At 41.6% G+C, this 21,816-nt stretch overlaps 1 protein-coding gene across 1 annotated transcript in view; it reads right to left on the bottom strand.

Moving 5' to 3' along the window:
* The window catches only part of LOC148029087 (Insulinase (Peptidase family M16) family protein), a 165,513-nt gene that overhangs the window by 50,665 nt on the left and 93,032 nt on the right, over positions 1 to 21,816 (bottom strand). Inside the window, exons 6-9 of the mRNA XM_087687848.1 lie at positions 10,457 to 10,564; positions 9,260 to 9,448; positions 5,876 to 6,166; positions 5,267 to 5,368 (exon numbers count right to left, since the gene is read on the bottom strand). Of these exons, the coding sequence (XP_087543974.1) occupies positions 5,267 to 5,368; positions 5,876 to 6,166; positions 9,260 to 9,448; positions 10,457 to 10,564 (690 nt within the window). The remainder of the gene's footprint in view (positions 1 to 5,266; positions 5,369 to 5,875; positions 6,167 to 9,259; positions 9,449 to 10,456; positions 10,565 to 21,816) is intronic.

Here is a 21,816-nt window from a genome sequence, read left to right as displayed (position 1 = left end):
CTACATCTAAAGCTGTCCATCACTCAAAGCGAAGGTGCTAGCTCCCTTACGAGCATCACATATTACTCTAAACCCCTGCTCTGTTAAACCTAATTGAGCCTCTAACTAAAAAAGATCAACATAAAGTTACAACAATTGAGGATGGTCTACCAAGACATCCTCCTTTATTCATTTGACATCCATTAGTGAATAGTTGTGAAACTTCACGAAGTTCCTTCTGGAAACCTTACCCTTGATCTTTCACTTTGTGAGCGTCAAAATCTCTTCTTTCCAATCCTATTTTCCAGATCTGCCCTAATTTTCGGCTTTATTTTTAGATTTACTGTTTTTCTCAACCTTGGCCTTAGTGACATGTGGCTTGGCATCACTATCTTCGAATCATGCATCCTTTTCACGCAGCAATGTGTCGCTTGTAGTAGCAGTTTCTATAAGCTAAGACATGTTGGAAACAATGGACTTAATGCAAAAACCCTGAATACCCTTTGGCAAACCACAAATATCCTTCTCCACTTGCTCATGGAGGGGTACTATGCGATAAGAAGTAACCGACAGCAATGCATTCCAAAACTTCTTATTATACTGATCCAAGTTCTTGCAATCTCTAGAATTCAACCAATTCCAAGCTCCCATAATGTCTACTTCAAAGATACTTGTCAACCAATTTGAAGCAAACATTTGCTTAAACTGGACCCAAGTGGTAGGTGACTTCCCTTGAATAAGAAGTGTAGACCACCACTGCAATTCATTTCCCTTAAAAAATGTGGCTGCCTTTCATATCTTAGATGCCTCTATGAAGTTGCCTCCAAAGTAGGCTGCATCAAATTGCTGAATAAAAACAAGTGCTATAAGCCTATCTTGTGCACAACTGAATGGCTCAAACTTTACACTTTTGCCACCTTCGTCATAGTACTTCCGCGGACCTATGGGAGTTGAGTTATCATAAATAGGCTGCTGCAAAAAGGGTGCATTTGCTGTATTTACATAATAACTAGTACTATCAGATAATCCTACATGACCAGCACCAAATCCTTGTGCTCCAACAATCCCTAGGGGTGCAGATATATATCCATATGGCCCACTTTGTGCCCCAAGCATCATGTCAGCGCCGCCATACATAGGATTATGAATTCTGCTTGCATTACCCAAATACATTGGGTGTTGTGAGCCATGCATTGGCTGCTGCATATCATAGGGATTTGAGCCATACATTCTTGTATGCAATGCTTGTCCAACCATAGCATGAAAAATGGTACCACCACCAAAGTATCCTTGTTGTCCCATGCTTACATATGCATAATTACCTTGTTGCTCATGTTCCCATGGATCGGCACTACCAAAATGGCCATGCATTTGCACTTGCTCCCCCACGAGTACCAATTGTTTGTGCTTATCAGGCATTTTGGACTCTTCCAAAGAAGGCTTTCCTTCGGTTCTTGTGGCTGTCCCCAAGATGTAGAAGGTATCTTCTTCTCTTTGCCTTTGCTATCCTTCCTTGGGGCATTCACGAATCAAGAAAAATGGGGATTCTTTGCCAATTCAGCAAAAAGATTTGCTGCTATATGCATTTGATCCTTGAAGCTATCATAAAATTCTTCCGCCCCTTGCTGGTCATCAACCTCTTTATGCATTGAAGTGCGAACATTTGGATCATTTCCCACATTTTCAGCTTGATGTCCGTCCTAAAAACCATGCCCAACATCGGTAATTGCATTTTGCCCTTCACAATGTGACTAACCAAGGAGTGATGCATCCTCTCCACATAATCCCATATCACCATGTGAACACATACTTGCTGTATTTCACTGCTGAAAGCAATTTCAGCACTAATCCAATAGTCCCAAGCTAGTGGCAGTTCCTTGATTAGAACTTGGTTACAAAAGCAATATGTATTACAAAACTGAGAAATGCAAATTGACTCACAATCTTGGACAATGGGCATCCCATTGGTCCCAAAGCTCCCCTTTCGGTATTTCTTTAACTTAATTGAAAAAGAAGTTGATGTACAATGGGATTCTCCCAATCCCTTTTGGTATTCCAACTTCCCTTGCCATCCAAAATGACTAGCAAGTTTTCAATCTCATTTGCCTCTTAAGTCGGGCAGTCAATTGGCCTTCACCCGCTTTGATGGAAATGGAAAATGCCCCAGATTCATTGAATTGCTGGTCCCTCCACTTGAATTTGACTGAAAACAACTTCAACCCTATTGAATCCAAGTCTTGGAGCTTCCAATTTCTAGCATGCTTTCCAAGGCTGCTACTAAACCCTAATTTCTACTGTTGATTAGGGTTTATATCAAAGAAATCCGAAATTTCTTAGTCTCTAGTGATCTCAATGCTGTAATCTTTGAAGCACGGCTGTAGAAAGACTAGGAGATGAGAGAGAATGCTAAGGAGAAAGAAAATTAAGTCTTTCTTCGCAAAGAACTCAAAAAAGTCAATCACTTACTACTATTGCCGTATCTCAACAGCCTATAAATGTTGTTGCCTATTGTTGGAAACCCTCTCCCTACTATCGCCTATAATAAATGTTGACGTCAACAGCCTAGATAATGTCGCTTGCAGTTTGGGGGTTCCAAGAGTTGTCGCCTGCAGCCAACCTGCTTTTTATTACTGGAAAATGGAGGAAAGATAGTCGCAATCAACTCCAACAACTCCCCACAATTCATAACAACAAAATGGTCACATTCTTCCTCTTCTTTAGCTTCCTACCAGCCTTCATGGGCAAGTTTGCCAAATGGCAGCCTTCCTAAATGGTTTTTTGGGCATTATCCATAATCAAATATTAATGGCCAATAATTAAATTAGCTAGGCAACTTCCATTCCCAAGTGTCTCTGCACCATCTTTGACCATCAGATTGACATTAGGTACCATTAAACACTACTTCTCTAGTGTCACCAAACAATTGACACTTACGGCTAAATGAATGACCTAGGCCAACAACTAGCACTAGATACCACCAAGTACTTGTGCAACATAAGTCATAGCAACTTTTGCCTTTGAGATCCTATGATTTCCTGGAGTCCCGAGCTTGTAAAGTTACTCTAATCCCAATTACACCTCACATGTGCAACATTTACTTAACCATGTGATTAAAAATTAATCCACGTGTTAAGTGATGTTTCAAAAATACATGTCATCATGACACCCATTGACACATGGCTATCAGGGTTTCACTAAATAAGTAGCATAAGCCTGAAAGAATTCATTAGTGAGGCCGTCCCAACTAGGACTTTTATCGATAGGTAAATACAACAAGGCATCCATAACCTCACAAATATTCAACCCCCAAGGCAACATGAATATCAAGTGCAATCTAATCCTTGACCAAGACATAAAAGTTAACCTGGCATGAAAAATCTGACCAAAACGAGATCGTGTAGAGCAAACAAGTTCTACAAGAAAATAGCATCTGCACATATATACAATTGTCTATGGATCTATAATCATTCGACCTTCGCATACTAAAGTCTAACCATGTTTTTTCGAGCAAGAGATGCATGCAAAGTTCAAACCCCAAAAGAATTTATGAGAGTGGCAAGAGTTGTCTTACGAATTCCCTGTCAAGGTTTTCAATTTAGCCTATTGATAAGATCTCAACTTAAAATGTCTAATAAGATCAGCCAACCTCACAATCAAGGGAAGCAGAAATCTGGGGATTCAAGCAATAAGGAATAAACCATAGCCAATAATTAACTCTAAAACATGTATACGTACGCCCCGTATTTTGGAAAAGTGGAGCCATTGATGCTAATTTCCAACCATTGACGCATCCAAACGGCTATTTAATAATACCCTTGTTTGTGAGTTTTTCTTGAATAAAACACAACTCTTTTATATTCAATTTAAAGCCTTCTGACATTGCTTGCAAAGGCAGGCATGATCAATACCATATTGTCCGACAAGGACAACCCTATGCACATTACAGATCAATTCCAAAGGAGTGACTGCCCTCAAATGGAAAGTCGAGTGAGAATTTGTTAAGCAACTGTCTCATATATCCATTAGAAACTAGATGTTTCAACCAAGATGAATTGAAGCGTAAGGGGAGCCTACCTAGAAACTGTGCAAAAGAAGCAAACGGTTGTGCAAGCATCTTAAACTACAAAGGAAAGTGATCAAACAATGCATATTGTTGCAATACTCGCATCTCCAAAATCTCTCGCAAAAAACATTATTCTACATAATGCATATACGATCCGATTGAGACCATGTGATCGTATGCTATGCTAAACAAAAAATGTATCCTAAGGCTAATGGACAAAGCCAAGACCAAAAGTCTTACTCAAGAACGGCCAAAGCAAAATCATTCCAAGAATGACTCTCAAGTGCATCCATAGAATAAGAGGATTTAGAGAGTGCAAGAATTAGTGCTGATTAGAATTGAGGGAGAGACAAGGCACTGAAAAGAATAGGCTTGTAAACAAAGTGCATTTAATACAAATCTGTTCAATCCCTTCCCTTTTTATGGTTGGTAAGCAAGGGGACGCCTTTAATATTATCCAAAGGTTTGAAAGAGAATTTTTGAGGAAAAAAGGAGAAGAAGAAGGAATTAGATCCTTTCATTCTAAAACTGGATCATATGTGGCATCAAAAAAAAGTAGCCACACTTTGGTCAAACTCGACTTGCTTTCCGAATAATGTAACAAATTACCCCTCCTATAAGGGTATTTATAAACAGGCCTTGAACGCACATCATATAGAGGGTATATATACAATGAACTCCTTGAGGTAGAAGTTCAATATGTTGTGGAAGATAATGCTAGCTTAAGGGACAAAACAGTTTAATCAGATGCTCAATTGTAGCCATTGCTACAAGTCCAAAAGCAACTCATGGAAGACATGGAGGTGGATTTGGACAGTTTAGTGTTTTTGCACGAGGACTTACAGTGATGAGAAGCTCATTGACAAAGTAAATGAATGATCAATGGAAATTAATCACAAATTGGATGTCTCAAGTTATGGTTGGGCCTTCTGGTGTGCTGCAGTAGGCGTTTATGTTAGAAGATCCAAGAAAACTCGTTGATGAGAAAAATAGGTTGCACGGTTGTACCAAATCTTTTGTTTCCCTTGGCTCCTAGCTTGATGTTTTCTGGATAATATTTTGTTTTCTTTCTACTTGAGATAAGTAATGTATCTTTTGCCTCATAGGCTGATTTTGCCTCTTGTAGACATAATATAGCTTCTTCCTTTGATCATTTATGAAGGCACACATGGACACATATATACAAAAGCGATTTAAATACATATAAACATGTGAGTTAGTTACCTTGTAGCGATTGTTTATGCGGAACTGCAATGTGGAAAGAACAATTCTCCTCATCAATACAGCTCGTAAATCGGAATAGGTTAACACTTTTTGTACTGGCTTCTGCAATCCAAAAAGCACTATGATGAATTAAGTATCAGGCACTATACTGAAGGAACTCAGCAAACATCAAGCATGCACCTACATTGCCAATACACCACCTTTAAAAAAATTTAACCCCTTGGGAAGCACACACCATTAGACGTTCGTCTTATGCAAGCTTAACACAAATCATACTAAATTAAAGGTGGCCCCCACTCCAACAAACCAATTAGAAGTACAACTTAACTAGGTGTCAATTCACTTGGGGAAAAAAATGCTGCTTCATAAACATGCTAGACCTCAGAATGGATTGTTGTTAGGCTTAGACAATAATGCCAACAAAGCCAAAAAAAGTATGTGGTGATGCAAAGCAATGGCTCTAAAGAGTGAAGCAATCAACCTTAGAGAGCTAATGTCTTGAAACAAAGCCAGTTTTCTTTTACCTGCCCTGGAAACATTAACTATACTCAACACCATACTCGCACAAAGCTGTAAATAAAAAGAATTGCTTAGGGATGCTTAACAGACCTTGCAAAACAAACTTAGTGAGAAATTTTGCAAGAGTTCATGCTGGAATATATGAGGCTTTGTAATTCCTCCAGATCTTGGTGAAGACCACTCATGTTTTACAGGAGGCCTTACTGCATGCCTTTCCTTTCTTTTAAGTTGAGTCGAAGCACTTGTTCCAGTTGGTTCAGCAAGAGCAGATCCAGCCAGGAAACTTTGCAACTTTGGAAGCTGAAGGTGTGAAATTGGTCCTGTGTTGGTAGCAGGGGTAGCAACAGGAATAACACCAGCTGGAATTTTATCAAAAACAACCTGCAGTGAACCATGACAAATCAATGATACCACAACTTGACAGTAGAAACCTCTCCTGACATGATGATTAAAAATCTCCCTCCCTCAGACACACCTCTCTCTCTCTCTCTCTCTCTCTCTCTCTCTCTCTCTCTCTCTATATATATATATATATATATATATATATATATATATGGAAAATGTAAAAGAAGAAAATGCCCAATGGCTAGAACTAGTCAAGAAGCACAAAGGAGAACCAAGGAATAAAGTGGAAATGATGAATGATACATATGAGGAAGAGGCAAAAAAGAAAGATACGTGTACTCAGAGTACGGGTTGTAGGATGGGCTGAAAAGGCACCCCGCATGAGGATGCAAAGTCACTAAGCAATAAAATAGGGGCAAGGCCTATTATTGATGAGAAAAGTAGAGCACATAAGAAAATATTGGTGTCTCCAAGGAGGTACAGTGGAGTATCTATGCTCTATATAAGACAACAACAGGCCGAGTATAGGCACCGAGGGGTATCTCAAATTCAATCAACAATACTATCAGAGTGAAACAAGGGGCCCACTCTCACTCACTTTGCTTGGGCTCTATATAGATGAAGTCTCAAACTACATTGCCAACGAAGGGGAGGGGTTGGAGCTAGTTTCACTAGAGTGTCGATGCCAATAGTGCTTTATAAACATGACACTATGCTTATACCTAACTCACTTGAGGGACTACATAAACATTTGTATACACAATCGACTTTTCTCAGATATAGAGACTATCGACTTTTCTCAGAGATAGAGACATTAAGGTGAACCTTGAGAAAACCACGGGTATGGTATTCAACACCTCAGCTACTTATGTGACAAGTTCTGAATATCAGTTTACTTTTGATGGAGAGTTAGTGGAATCTATTAGATAGTATGTAAACATAGGAGTCACTTTCAAAGGGCCACAATTTTCATAGCAAGAGACATCAAAGGCTCAACTAGCATAAGCATATGCAACATTGGGTGCATTGCAGAGAGTGTGCACACATACAGTTCCATGAACCATGCACCAAATTGTGGCTCTTTGATACACTGGTTGATGCCATCATCATCTAGAACAGGTTGTTTTTGCATTTTCAGCACTTTTCTTCAGCAGCCCCTACTCCGACTTGTGGTTAGAGCACTCAAGATCCATCTTCGATGAACAACATATATCAACACCTCCTTCAACTCGCTCCCACAAGAGCCACAGATTGTTTGATAGCTCTCCCATTGAGCGTCTTGTACACTCTTTCATTCATTTACAGCAGTTGTTCATTCACTTCAAAGTTCTTCTTTTTCTCTGTTAGAGTTTGGCATTTTGCATTTTGTGTTTGTGTTTGAATTCTGTGTTTCACTTGTTGTACACTCAGGATTTTCTTTTGCAAACCCTACCATATCTCCAAAGTAGAGACTATGTTTGCATCAAAGGGCTGATCACTGACCAAAAAGGTAAAAGCTTGAGCCTAAGAAGCCTTATAGCTAGTGGCTAGCGGGACCATAGAATACACTACAACAGATTGTACTATCGAACGTGACAAAACACTATGCAGTAAAATCAAAGATGGAAAGAGCTCCGAACCTATACAACGAATAAGCTTCTTTGGACCATGCAAGGACATGACAAGCCCAAGCACAAGGCTTAGTAAATAGGTGCCAGACTACACCAAGATAACAAATGGATTCTACCCAAACATGCCCTCCAATGATACCGTCCGAATTGTCTACACTTGCAATCCATCCCTCTCCCCCTTAAGGGGGCTTATAATAGTTAACCAAAGATAACAGTTGGACATGGATTGAAATTTGTAATATTTATCACATGCTAGCCACCAAGCGACCATGAATCAAACAAGCCTCCAAAAAGGAGTGTCTTTGAACACCAAGAGGGAAGCACAAAGATGGAAAGAGATCCAAACCTGTACAGAGAATAACCTCCATACATCCCTAGCTCTAGAGGAGTCCCATAGACAATGTCTCTGTCTCTCCTTTGGCTCACCGCATCTTGCGCATACTATGTGGTCCCTGCCATATCCAAGCCACATGCCAACCACTAGGCTCCTATGAGCTACAAGCCATAGGAAGAGAGAGAACTTCCTAGGCCTAAAGCTGTTATGTAGCCTCCTCCAAAATTCATAAAGGAACTCATCTAAGATTCCCCTGCTATGCCCATGGGGGGTGGCTCCAGGCTGTGCTCTGATCATGCTCATCTGTATTCTCCTCCCCAGCCTATGGATACACTTTTGCATTATAGACAAGATCAAGGAGAATGGTAAAGCCCTTGGATTATCAAAGGATCCAGGTTATCATCTCTCACCACCACTGCATGTTCATCTAACTCTTACCATAGAGGAGTTGAGATCCCTCCTCTAAACCCTATAAGGGATATCATAGGCCAGGAGCTCTTGTACATACTGATAACATCATCTCTGTTTTACTTGTCATGTTTGTATTTGTCTGATGAGATATACCATGGATCACTTGCGCTCATGACTTTGGTCTTGTAAGTCGTTTGACCTGTAGTGGACACTCATATGGTTTTCTGTCTTTCTTTCTCTGGATTTCCATCTTGCATACAGAAACTTGATAGAAACGTAATTCTACAATATACACTGTCCTAAACCATCTCCATATGGCTTACAAAACCAAATTAAGGAAAATCAAAAAGCATGGAAACTGCACAAAACCATGTGAATGCAGATTAATGATCAGTAAACCTAAGAGATGAGGCAGACCTATGTCCTGCCTAAGCTGTATTTCCCTGTCAGCACTTCCTTTAAGCTATTTAAGCTCAAGATTTCACTACATAATAGCTTGATAGGAAGCGTAACTTTAACTAGGTGATAAATCACATGGAGAAGATAGCTTTTTCTGCATTCCTACACTATTTAACAACTAAATGCCACCAAGAAATGCCACTAAGGCTGATGCTTCCAACCACACACAAAGCAAACCTTTATAGAAATCACATCATCTAAAATTCTCACATTCTTTTAATTACATCCAGATCCAGATAAAGTTGCACAATATATGACAGCTATAGTGAGCTTAGTAAAATATCCACCATAAAATAACAAAAAAATGAAGCATACTTCGATTTGCTCGATTGTCTTGCCGATGCTCTCAATATCTCCAACAATGTACAATGTTGCATTTGCAGGGAAGTACCATCGTTCATGGAATGCCCTTATGGTATCAACGTCCCACTTCTTTATCTGCTCTTCTAAACCAATAGGAAACCTATACCCCAGCATGTTTTCTGAGTGCAGTTGTTGTAAGAGCTGCATAAAACCAGAAAGGAGTTTGTACATGTCATACAACTCTCATATTCACCTAGAAAAATCCTAGTGATGTACATGTAAAAATGAACCTGATTCTAACTGTAAAGCAGACACTTGGGAGCATTAAAATAAGCAAGCATACATCAAGCTCATAAAAGAGCAAAAAGGAGACCTTGTTGACAAGTTTGATACAAGACAATTCCAGGTGCCAGTGTACAGGGTCAAGCTTTAGGACTATTTCGCCTCTTGAGATCAATCTACTGTTTGGGGTGGGGTGTTTGGGGGACGTGTATTCCTACTTTAGGCAAACATCAAACTATATCCTTGTCGCTTTCAGTATAAAAAGTGAGCTGTCTGAAAAGGTCTTGTAAATCTCTAAGACGAATCCTAGCAGTGCATATCACCATACTACCATATCATCAATATATTTTCCTCTTTATCTCTTAGAAAAGTAACCAATCACCTGACCATGTCAGGGGGAAGTAAAGCTCAAGCATAGTGTCAGAGTTTGATAAAATCCAACATGTCAGCTTAAAACCTCCAGCTCCTACCAAATACATGGAAAATGAACTAGGGCATTGCTGTGACTGGTTGCACAATTTTTCATCCAATAACGGGGGATGCTAAAAGGCAAGCAGGAAAACCAGTAGACTAGATAATCCAGAAAGATTCCGGAACCAGTTTGCTCCCTAGTTAAAATCTGAACTTGTGTGGAGACCAACTGCACAGGGCTATGACCACACAAATGCCAATTATGGGCCCAAGCTCAACTGCCAAGTATTAAATGAGGGCAGAAACACAAAAGCAAATGCATGCAGTGGCCAAAAAAGATAATAGTTTTTTCTTTTGAGCTGCTTGAGTCACAAACCTGCCTTGATTGAGCCTAACCTACCATGAAAAGGAGAGATCCCAGGAAATGAACCTAAAATACAATTACAGCAACCTTGAAAACATTAAAAACTTTGGATTTCATTTAAGTTATTGAGTTTCTGAAAATAATGCTCTGACCTGACAGTCCACCCTGTACTCAATTGTGTTCATCATTTGCAGCTCTGATAAAATGGCTCGTCTCTCCTTCTCAACTCGTGACTCCAAGATTTTTGGCATGAAAGCAATCTGTTTCACAGCTATCAAACTATGTCAGACACTACACATATAGGGGTGAAGAAGATTTCACAAGCTTCATTTGAAGAGTAGTATGAATTAAAAGTCCAGATATCACTTATCATGTCTCCCCATCAGATGCTATCCACTAATATGTCACTCAGTACATCAAGTTGAGATCTAGCTTGTCACCCAAGTCTAAAAACTGTTCCAATCCTAAGGTACAAAAATTATGTACACACCCAGACACATTGGTTGTATAGAAATGTTAAGTACAGTTTTGCATTCTCCCATTTCCTTTATTCATTCATGTATTCTGAAAAATTAGTATCCAGAGTACCTACTCCTGTATTCTTGTAATGCAGGAACATTAAAAATCACCATAAAAGCTAGTATTTGTATGCCTTCGGTGTGCATCTGGACAAAGAATAAACCCATTGTCATTGTGCCAGTGGCCACTATAGTGAAGTAGATATCAAATTTCAGTAAGATATCTTTTACATATCTCGCAATTAGTAAAGCTCTCTTTTTAGCAACCTGTTTCTATTGGGATTTCTGCATGGCAAAACCAACCTATTTGCATAATGGGCCTCAAACTCTTCCCACAGGTTTTGGAGCACATTTTGTATCTCAGTGTGAAATCCTGAAACACTCCCACTGAAACTCTAATGTTCAGCACAACTCATTTCCTTATGCAATGACATAAAAACTTTAAGAAAAATTACCAATGTGCAGCACAACTCTTCTACTTATGCAAAAACATGAAAACTTTAAGAAAAAACAGCAACGCTTTCAAGAACAATCTATTTGAAATTTTATAACATAAGCCAAAATACACCCCTTAAATCAGAAAGTTTTGACACAACAAACAAGTAATGGTTAGAGGAGTTTCCAAAGTGTTCAGGTAGCTAATGAGGAAAGTGTCACAAGGACATGAAATTTTGAGATGCTTTAATCTTGCCAATAACATTTGATTAACATATTAATCAAATGTGCATGGTTTTTTAGCATGTGATACACATAGCAGTTATTTCATGTTAGCAAGCCAACAACCTTGAGGATGCAGTGGGTACCAAAGGCAAAAGTTGTAATAATTTATGTCCGATAGGTATAGGCGGTACCCGATGTCAGATTTGGCCCTACACCAATTTATTGGCCACTAATGTTAGTGGTGACATTAATGACTAGGAATTAATCAATTAATTAATGCTAGTCTAAGGGTCAATAACTGCTTGAGGATACTTGGAGGACAAATTGGCCTAGCTTATATAATTATTGGCTGGTGGAATTAATTTTAAGCACACTAGAATAATTATTAAATACATTTTCTGAATTAATTTTTTCTGGAAATTAATTTAATAAGCTAGATAATGTTGGTTGGGGGGGGGGAGTAGTTTAAGGCTGCCACTTGGCAAAACTTGTCCACGGAACAACATTTTTAGGGGTTGGTGGAGTGTATTCCAGCCACAGTTAAAGAGGAGACTGTTAGAGAGCAAGGAGATGCTGCTTATGCGATTCCCAGTGTAATATTCCCAGGCAATAAAAGTTAGTTAGTCAAGTAATAAGTTAGTAAGGTTACTAACTAAAGTAAAAAATTAATTAACATTAAAAATAAATAAACAAATAAAACCGAGAGTCGTAACTCGATATTTTTTATGAATTAACAAGGACCGTAGCCACCCTTCATGGAAGTTATAACGTGAACAAGAGAGATGAGCTATATTAATCACTAATGTTAATGTGCATAGTAAGGATGGTCTAAAAATATTAGACTTTTGGACAATACTAGAATATTTTGGATATTTTAGATATTATCCTTTTTTTTTTAAGAGAGAGATATGGAGATTTCTAGAACTCGATGTCATTTAAAAGAAAAGACAAGTGATATGTTAGTTAGTGTGAAGATTTTATAAAAAGAAAAATAAAGAGAAGTGACTAGCGAAATTGCGCGGCCGCGATCGCAGTCTACATGCAGTAGACAGCACTTCGAACAGAGAAAAGGAGTGAACTGAGAGCTTTCTAACCAAGCGTCTCGGGGTTTTACCTCCCTTTTGGAGCCAATGGAACCATCAGACTTATGATCTGAGCATCAAATCACTAATCTTTTCAAGTTCCCCCTCCACAAAGAGCTCCTCTTCTCAGCTACAACCCTTTTTCTCCAATTCACTATAAATAAGAGGCATGGGGGGCACTCAGGGAGATATAAGGAGACCCCGAGAGACTACGAGAGAGAGGTAGAGAAAGAGATGAAGAAGAATACTCCTTCAAGAGGCTGTGAGAAGAAGCTAAAGAGAGAGAGAGAGAGACAGAGACAGAGAAAGACAGAGAGAGGAAGAGAGGAAGAGAGTAAGCTTAAATCCCTTGTTTTGTTTTGTTTTGTGAGTCGGGTGTGCACCTTCATGTCATATCCACCAAGTGAGTATGGTATGTTGGTACACGCGCTACCACAGGGCCAAACCCTGACGCCTCCGAAGCTTTCCTCCACTCCCTTCGGTTGATAGCTCCGAGAAGACCAGCCACTCGGCTAGTGAGGATAGGCACCAAGACCCCCATATAAGAAAAAAAGGTAGTCCGGGACTTGAGAAAGGGTTGCCCTAACTCTCACCCGGTAAAACGCCCCATCCCTAAGCCATATTCTCTTACGCTCTCTCATCTCAAATCTATTCCACCTTCCCTATCTCTCGAACCACTAGTAGACGATGGCTCCAAAGCGACGAAGTGGAAAAACCATAGGGACCAATGCAACCAGTCAAGCAACAGGTATTGCCAATGACACCGGAGTGTCTGATGTTGTGGGAGTTGCCACTACCAACAGAACATCGGGTGTGGTTAATGCAAGCGCAAGTAAAGACGAAGTTCCTAATGTCGTCATGTTGCCAAACCAGGTTATTCATTACTAGATTATTATTTTGCTATATAAGATAATTACATAAGATATTAGCTTCCATGTTTTTCACTTACACAAATTGATAACTCATCTAGAAAACATATTAGTACAAGCATAAACAATTAATCACTATGATTTGCAGCTAGATTAATTGAGATTCCAAGTCATAGAATCAAGTTGGAATTAATTGCCAAAGGTTATTATACATGTCTTTATGCGCATTCGATATAGTTATGGTCAAATACAACAAGGTTAAGAGTTGACTAGAGACGCTTATAGAAACTAATTGTCTATTTAAGAGTCTTATAGGTCATCTCGTTGAGTCATTGACACAATATATTTCTTTAAGGAATTTTACTTATGTTGGATAAGTGAGCCCAAACGAAAAATTCATGCCTTGCTTAACATGTTATAAGAGATGTACTCAACACTTCTTTATGGGGAGGAGAATCCTCATTAGAATGTAAGGTTACCTCAAGATAAGGTCTAGCTTGGCTATGTGAAGCTGTGAATTACATGTTGGAGTGATTGTCATTGCATCATTTGATATACATTTGAAAGGACTGTTTGTGTTTGCTAGAATCTAAATCTCTGATTCAAATTATTGTCAAACAGAATAAAAGGAAGGATCGCGTAAGGCTACCCCCAAGCTAGCGGCGAGACCCTAATCCAAGGGGGTCATGATTATCGCTACGAGAGGCTTGGACCGGCTCCGTAGGCGAAAGGTCTATTAGTAGGGATAGTCTCGGACAATAGGAATTATAGGTGCCAGAGGGTGCTCTGGCTATAAATCCTGCATTGTTCCAAGAATCTAACGAGCCCCTTCGCGACCCAAGATGGGATCCTGGAATCCTAAATACTAGTTATGAGGGTGGAATCTTGGTGGACAGAATATCCTTATGGAATTCTGTGTATCTTCTGCTAGGATGGAAAGATGGAAATTGTAATAAGCTTCCAATATAATAAAGAAATTTGCTTTACTGTTCAAATTGTATGCGTATTGGTGAGATAAATTATGTGAAGGAGCCTGTGACTTAATGCACTAATTAAGAAAGCTTGTTGTATATATTCCAATAAAAGTGTTGCAGGTAATTAAAAAACTAAAGATGACCCATAATCTGAGGAAAGCGGATGGGCGTAACCCCCAACGGGTCCGTCCAATGGTAGGGTAGCCCCACTTAGCTAGGAGCTTTTCTAAATCGGTAATAGAAATAGAAAGACGGTAAATTGACCAACTACTCGTTAGGTAGAACCGACTTGCATTGTTTTAGAGGACCGGAATGGGATTTCGCCTTATGGGCAGGAGGGTTGACGTACCGCACTCCCCTCTGTCTCTCATTGTCTTTGAACCAAGTGCAATGGCAAGTCCTCTTCAGATCGAGTAATCTTCTAAAAGTGGGACTCGAAATTACTGATGCTAGCTAGCTGCTAGGAGACCCAACCGATTTTAGGAACCCAAATCTTCAGGTCGATCCTAGTGGGTTCGGTCAAAACTCTCCCGTTGCGAAGTAGACTCGGTAGAGCCTAAGTGACAAACCCCGGGATGTTCCAAGGAAACATCGGGCAGCATCATTTTCGAAAAACCTACTGATGGACTACTAAAAGGTGTGACGTGGATTGAGACTAGCGGACACCTCACATGCAGCCACCATGGACCAATCCTACAACATGTGACAACAATTTGGAACCCTCCAAAAGCAAGTGATAGCAACCTAGGGTCCTTCTGGTGCAGATAACAACATAGAGGAGGGGGCAACAATTGTTCTGGTGGTCCTAAGCTGTAGGTGACAACTTCCATGGCTATTTGAACAAGGCAGCAGTAGCTTTTCAACGTTTCTCACAGTAAAACTCTGAAATTTCTCTCTTTACATCATTCTCTCTCATCCCCCAGCCGTCTCTCAAGTTATCACATCATTTTCCAACAGTTTGAGCCATCAAAGAAAGAGATTTCAATCAATTTTTATTGTAAACCCTAATTTACAGCAAAAATTAGGGTTTGACAGCCACCTTGGGATGCATGCTCAAAATTCAAGGTCTAGGATTTAAATTCCAACAGCTAAAATTGAGGAATTTCAAGGAGATTCAAGAGGCCAACTACCCAATATCACATTTAGGGCTGAACTTATCTTTCAAGGAGCAGGGCGAAGGCTAATCCCCAAGCAAATCAAGGGGCAAAATGGTTTCGAGGCTTTTTGGTCAATTTTGACAGTAAGAGCCACTTGGGTTAGCGGAGGAGATCAAAGGATCTCAATTGTACTCCTTCCATTTGCAATATAAGATAAAGAAATACAGCAAGGGACACAAATTTTGGAGCCAACAAGGTGTCCAATGTCTAAGATTAAAGTAGTAAAGCGTGCATTTTCAGTTTATGTGAATTATGCTTACTGTAATCAATGTTAAATCAGGTTATTTACCACCATATTCGAGGAGGAAGGCTGGTTACATGGTTCCATTGCCGAGACACCACTCAATCCCTTGGTTCGGTGGGTCCAAGGTACCTAGGTACCTTATTAAAGGTCAGAACTGTTACTCTAGCGCTGAGATTGCATTTAGTTGAGCATTATAGAAAGAATATCTTTAGATAGTGAGATGGGATCAAGCAAGGATGATGCCTCTCAATCTGAAAATTCACAAAGTATTGTGGAAAATGCAATGCTTGATCTTGGACAAGGCGCACAACATGGACGACAAGCTAATAATATTGGTTTAGACCAAAATGTGGATCCTTCTAGGCCTTTAAAAGTTGATGACCAGCAAGAGCAAGAGAAATTTGATGACCATTTTAAAGATTAGCTGATGACAATGGCTAAAAGGTTTCTGCAATTGGTAAATTATTGTCAATTCATATGATTTTTGAACCCTTCAAAGGAGGGCACAAAGGCAAAAAGAGAAGCTCGTCTTCAAGAGCTTCAAGACAGCAAGATGCACCGAAGAAAGAACCAATACAATAGTATGATGTTCCAAACGTGGGTAGTGAGTATAAGCCAATGATGCCAGTGGGGCAATTGATGCATATGCAAGGCCAACTTGGAAGTGCCAATCCAATGCTTTTTGGACAACAAGTCATGCATGCAATTATGGAGCAATCAGGTTACTTTGGTGGTGGCACTAGTTTCCATGCTATGGTGGGTCAGGGACCACATATGGGAATGTATGACACAGTACATATGCAGCAAACACTGCATGGTGTGCAAGGCCCAATGTATCTACGTACAGCTGGTAATATGCATAACCCCTTGTATAACAATGCTGGCATGATGTTGAGGCAGAAAGTGGCAAGTTTGGCAATGCATATATGCAACCCATTGTGTTGTTGGGTATCTCACACGCCTTACTTACGCCTACGCTCATATGGGAGTGTGCGGGTGATCACTAGGACACTGGGGCACTTTTTACTCTCGGTAGGAGAGGTTTTTTCCCCCAGATTATGTGTACTATTTTGTATGTGCTTGTGGTGCACTCTTACGGGCACTTACTGTGTTCGGGTGTGAACAGCCCCTTATAACTCTAAGGTATAAGGGTTATCATTTGTACTTTCATCTTACACTCTATTCAGTACTATTGCATTGGGTGTCGTGCTCAACTCTGTCTCTCACTCTCACATTGTCTACTGCACTTCAGCTGCACCTCGATCCTCTCCCATCTGACATTTGGTATCAGAGCTGGTCAGCAGCTCTGTTCGGTTCCCGAGGACTTGCGTCAGCACTGACAGCTCGTCAGTACCTGTCTGGTACAGCACGTGCAGCCTGTACCTTCGTCAGAAGCCACGTCACTTGCAGCTCAGTCCTGCCCGTCAACAGTCGTCCAAATCTGCAGACGTCTTCAGTCCAGGCGCAGCCTTCTCTGCCCAGCGCGCTGGTTGCAGACGCCCCCAGCGCCACCTGCCCGGCGTGTCCGTCAGACCACCGTCAGTCCACCCGTCACACGCGACTGACCTGCGCCCGCCCGTCAACGTCACGTGCAGCCCGCAAGTCTGACAACAGCCCGCCTGTCGCCGTTTTTAAAACTCCACGTCAGCAGCCCGTCGCCTGCCCTGTCCACGTCGCCTGCCCTGTCCACGTCGCTGCCTTCTACATTGGCCCGCCAGTCAACGTCCTGCCCACTTCGCCATCTGACGCCCTGTCTCGCCAGACGAGCTGCTCCCGTCTGCCCGCCATCTGACGCCCTGTCCCGCCACTGGTGCCCTGACGTGCCGCCTGTGTCCTGACGCGCCATCCTGCACGCCTGTACCTGTGCGTCAGCCCGACTGTACCCAGCAGTCATTACCTCGGGAATCGTGCCCGTCGTCAACACGCAGAGGTAACATTCTGCACTTTTCTGTTACACAGGAGTTCGTGCAACAGGTTCAGGTTCAGCATTGGGAAACGTGCTGAACAGCAGGTTCAGTTTTCAGCATTGGGAAACGTGCTGTGTCTGTCTGTGACACATTGAGTGCACATTTTGGGGCTTTTGTAACAGACATTTGAGACAGAAATTTTGGGCAGAACATTTTGGGGCTTTTGATGTTTTAGTGCTGCTGAGCACTAATTGCACCTTGGGAAGCGTGCATCAGTGACAGTTTTTTGTGACAGAGTACCCTTTGCACATTAATTGCAGACTTGTGTTTGCTGCAATTTCTGGAAATTTGCAGATTTCCAGCCCGTACTGCATTGACATTGCTCTATTGCCTTTTGGGAAATAATGGCAAATCAGGGAGGAGATGTATTCACCTATGTGTCCAAGGAAGACCGATTGGATGGGAACAATTATTCCCTTTGGTCTTTTATGATGAAGAATGTATTAGTGGCAAAAAATTTGTGGGATTATGTCAGTGGAGAGGAAGCACGACCGGGAGTTGTGGCTCCCGCTACTCCTCCTCCAGGAGGACGTGCAAGAGGGCAACCTCAGCCCCCTCCACCTCAGCCCGCTCAGCCACTTCCCCCAAGAACTGCAGCTCAGAAAACTTGGGATACACGGGATGCACAGGCTATGTCGCTGATTGCATTGGCAGTTCAGCGTTCTATCATTCCTCATATTCGTTCAGCAGCTTCTTCACAAGAAGCTTGGTTGATATTGGAGCAGATGTTTGCAGGAAAGAATGAGACTCGCATCTCTTTCTTGAAGAAAGAGCTAGAGACTCTAAAGATGAATGAGGGTGATTCTATGCAGGATCATCTCAACAAAATTCAGGACTTGCGGGAGCAACTCATGAATGTGGATGAGTACTACTCAGATGCGCACCTGATTTCTACCACATTGAATTCACTGGCTCCCTCTTACTTGGCTTTTCATACTGCCTTGAACCTCACTATGAGGATTTCGAAAGAGCCCATCACTTTCATTCAGCTTGTCAGTTTGCTTCTAGAGGAGGAACAAACTAGACGGAACAGTGGTGTGGATGGGATAGCCTCTGAGCAGGCTTTTATGTCAAGGCAGAAGGGTAAAAACAGCCAAGGGAAAAATGCTTCGCAGAGTTCTGGTAGTAGTAACACTTCACAGACAAGTCAGAAACAGGGGGCACGCAAGCCAAGAAAGGAAAATGCCATTACTGCAAGAAGCCTGGCCACTACATCACTGAGTGCAGGAAGCGCATCGCCAAAGAGAAGAAGAAGGAGTCAGGGATGTCTGTTTCTGCAGCTCCTTCCACTGCTAGTGAGTCCGCGTCCTTTGTTGCAGACAGGGACTATTGTTTTTACACTTGCAGTTATGATGTCTCTTGGGCTGATAGAGCATTTAGCTCTACAGAAGATGCTGACACTTGGTTCTTTGACAGTGGTGCTTCACGGCATATCACATCTCGTAGAGATTTGTTTGCTTCTCTTGGTGCACCTCCCGTTGGGAAGTCTGTTCAGTGTGCTAATAATGCATCATACCCTGTTCGTGGTATTGGGGAGATTCAGCTTACAGCCATTGATGGCTCTATTCTCCGCCTACAGGATGCTTTGTATGTGCCTGGCATTAAGAAGAATCTGCTTTCCATTTCTTCTATGGCACGTTGTGGTTTGCAGGTCACCTTTGATGATGACCGTTGCATGGTCCGTGACAAGGAACACATGACATTGGTCTTGTCAGGTTCTCTGTGTCATGGGTTATATGAGTTGGATGCTCTTTCGATAGATCAGTCTGCATATTTGACATCCACTCTTACTCTGCTATGTTAGAGGCAGAGTTATGGCATGCTCGTTTGGGGCATGTAAACTATGGCAGCTTGATGCTATTACAGCGTACTCAGATGTTGGATGGATTACCTCTCTTGGAGAGACCTCCTGAGCATTTATGCGAGGGTTGCATTTTGGGGAAAATGCATCGTTTCTCTTTTCCCCGTGATGTTGCTTTTAGAGCAACAGCCAGATTGCAGCTTGTGCATTCGGATGTTTGTGGGCCCATGCAGACACAGTCATTGGGTGGTTGTTACTATTTTGTAACATTTATTGATGACTTTACACGTTTGTGCTGGGTCTACTGCTTGAAAAAGAAGTCAGAAGTGTATGATGCATTTTTGGCTTTCAGTGCACTTGTGGAAACTCAGTCTGGTTGCAAGATTAAGACTCTCCGTTCGGACCGAGGGGGGGAATACATGTCCTCTATGCTGAATTCTTATTTGCAGCAGAAGGGCATTATCCATCAGTACACTACTGCATATACTCCACAGCAGAATGGGGTAGCAGAGAGGAAAAATCGGTCACTCATGGAGATGGCCAGATGTATGCTGAAGGCAAAGAGTTTGCCTCATAGTTTTTGGATGGAAGCCGTCATGTGCGCTTGCCACATTTTGAACAGATGCCCTACCAAGGCCTTGAAAACCGTCACACCTTTTGAGGCTTGGCACAGCCGCAAACCTTCTGTTGGCCACTTCCGTACTTTTGGGTGTCTTGCATATGCCCATATTCCACAGGTACTTCGAAAGAAGTTGGACAACAAGGCTGTAAAATGCATCTTTATGGGATATAGCAGCGAAAGCAAAGGCTACAGACTCTATGATCCCGTGACCAAGAAGGTTTTTGTCAGCAGGGATGTTGTATTTGATGAAAAATCAGAATTATCCTTGGCTGGTTTTGATACATATCAGGCTGCCCGTGATGTCTTTGAAGGGCTGCTGCCCATCACATTTGGTGATTCAGCTGGTACTTCAGCAAATGAACCTAATGTTCAGCCAGCTGCTCCTATGGAACATGCAGTAAATCAGCACATTGCTGAAACTGAAATTCAGCAGGAACTTGTACACAGTCAGGAAGCAAGACAGGTGCCTAGATGGTACACGCAGACTATGAGAGATAGTCATTTGGAAACACCCTTGGCTGGTCGTACTCGAAGGCAAACTCGACTGCATGATTCAGCACATTCCATGGAGTTGGTTATGGCAGCATGTACTCATGATAATGAGGAGCCTGAATGTTTTGAGGATGCACGACATAGTGTGCATTGGATGGCAGCCATGCAAGCTGAATTGGATTCTATTCATAAGAATCATACTTGGGATTTGGTGTCTTTGCCAGTTGGCAAGCGTGCCATTGGTACGAAATGGGTCTACAAATTGAAAAGGAATGCAGATGGATCCATAGATAAGTACAAGGCACGGCTGGTAGCTAAAGGCTACGCACAGAAAAAGGGCATTGACTATGAGGAGACCTTTGCTCCTACCTCCCGTATGACGACCATTCGGTCTATGATTGCCTTGGCTGCACATTTTGGTTGGAAAGTGCATCAGCTGGATATAAAGACTGCATTCTTACATGGGGAACTTCACGAAGAAGTGTATGTACAGCAGCCCATTGGTTTTGCAGTTGAAGGCTCAGAAAATTTAGTATGCAAGCTGAAAAAAGCTCTATATGGATTGAAACAAGCTCCACGAGCTTGGTACGCAAAGATAGATGCCTTCTTGCTTAGTCAGGGGTTTGTAAACAGCCCATCTGAGTCTACCCTTTATGTACATAAAGAGGGGGGATCCATGCTGATTTTGTGTCTATATGTAGACGACCTTTTGCTCACTGGAACACGTGCTGATCAGATTTCAGCATTCAAAAATAATTTACAGCAAACTTTTGACATGTCTGACTTGGGTATTTTGCACTATTACTTGGGCATCCAGTTTGTACATGATGCTAGAGGCATTGGATTATGTCAGTCAAGGTACATTGGGCAACTTCTTGAGAAGTTTGGCTTACAGGATTGCAAGCCAGTTTGTACACCCATGGAACCTGGGCTCAAACTGTCATTACATGATGACAGTGATTTGTTTGATATCCATACTTATGCTCCAGCAGTGGGATGTCTCAACTATCTATGCCACACTCGGCCAGACATACAGTTTGCCGTTTCAGTTTTGAGCAGGTACATGCATCAGCCTCGTATGTCGCATTGGCAAGCTGTGAAGCGTGTGTTTCGTTACTTGCAGGGT

Source organism: Lygodium microphyllum, chromosome 11 (assembly GCF_053477565.2).
Source record: "Lygodium microphyllum isolate KBCC chromosome 11, Lygodium_microphyllum_v1.1.10, whole genome shotgun sequence".
Classification (NCBI taxonomy): Eukaryota; Viridiplantae; Streptophyta; class Polypodiopsida; order Schizaeales; family Lygodiaceae; genus Lygodium; species Lygodium microphyllum.
This window is presented reverse-complemented; position numbering and strand designations above follow the sequence as displayed.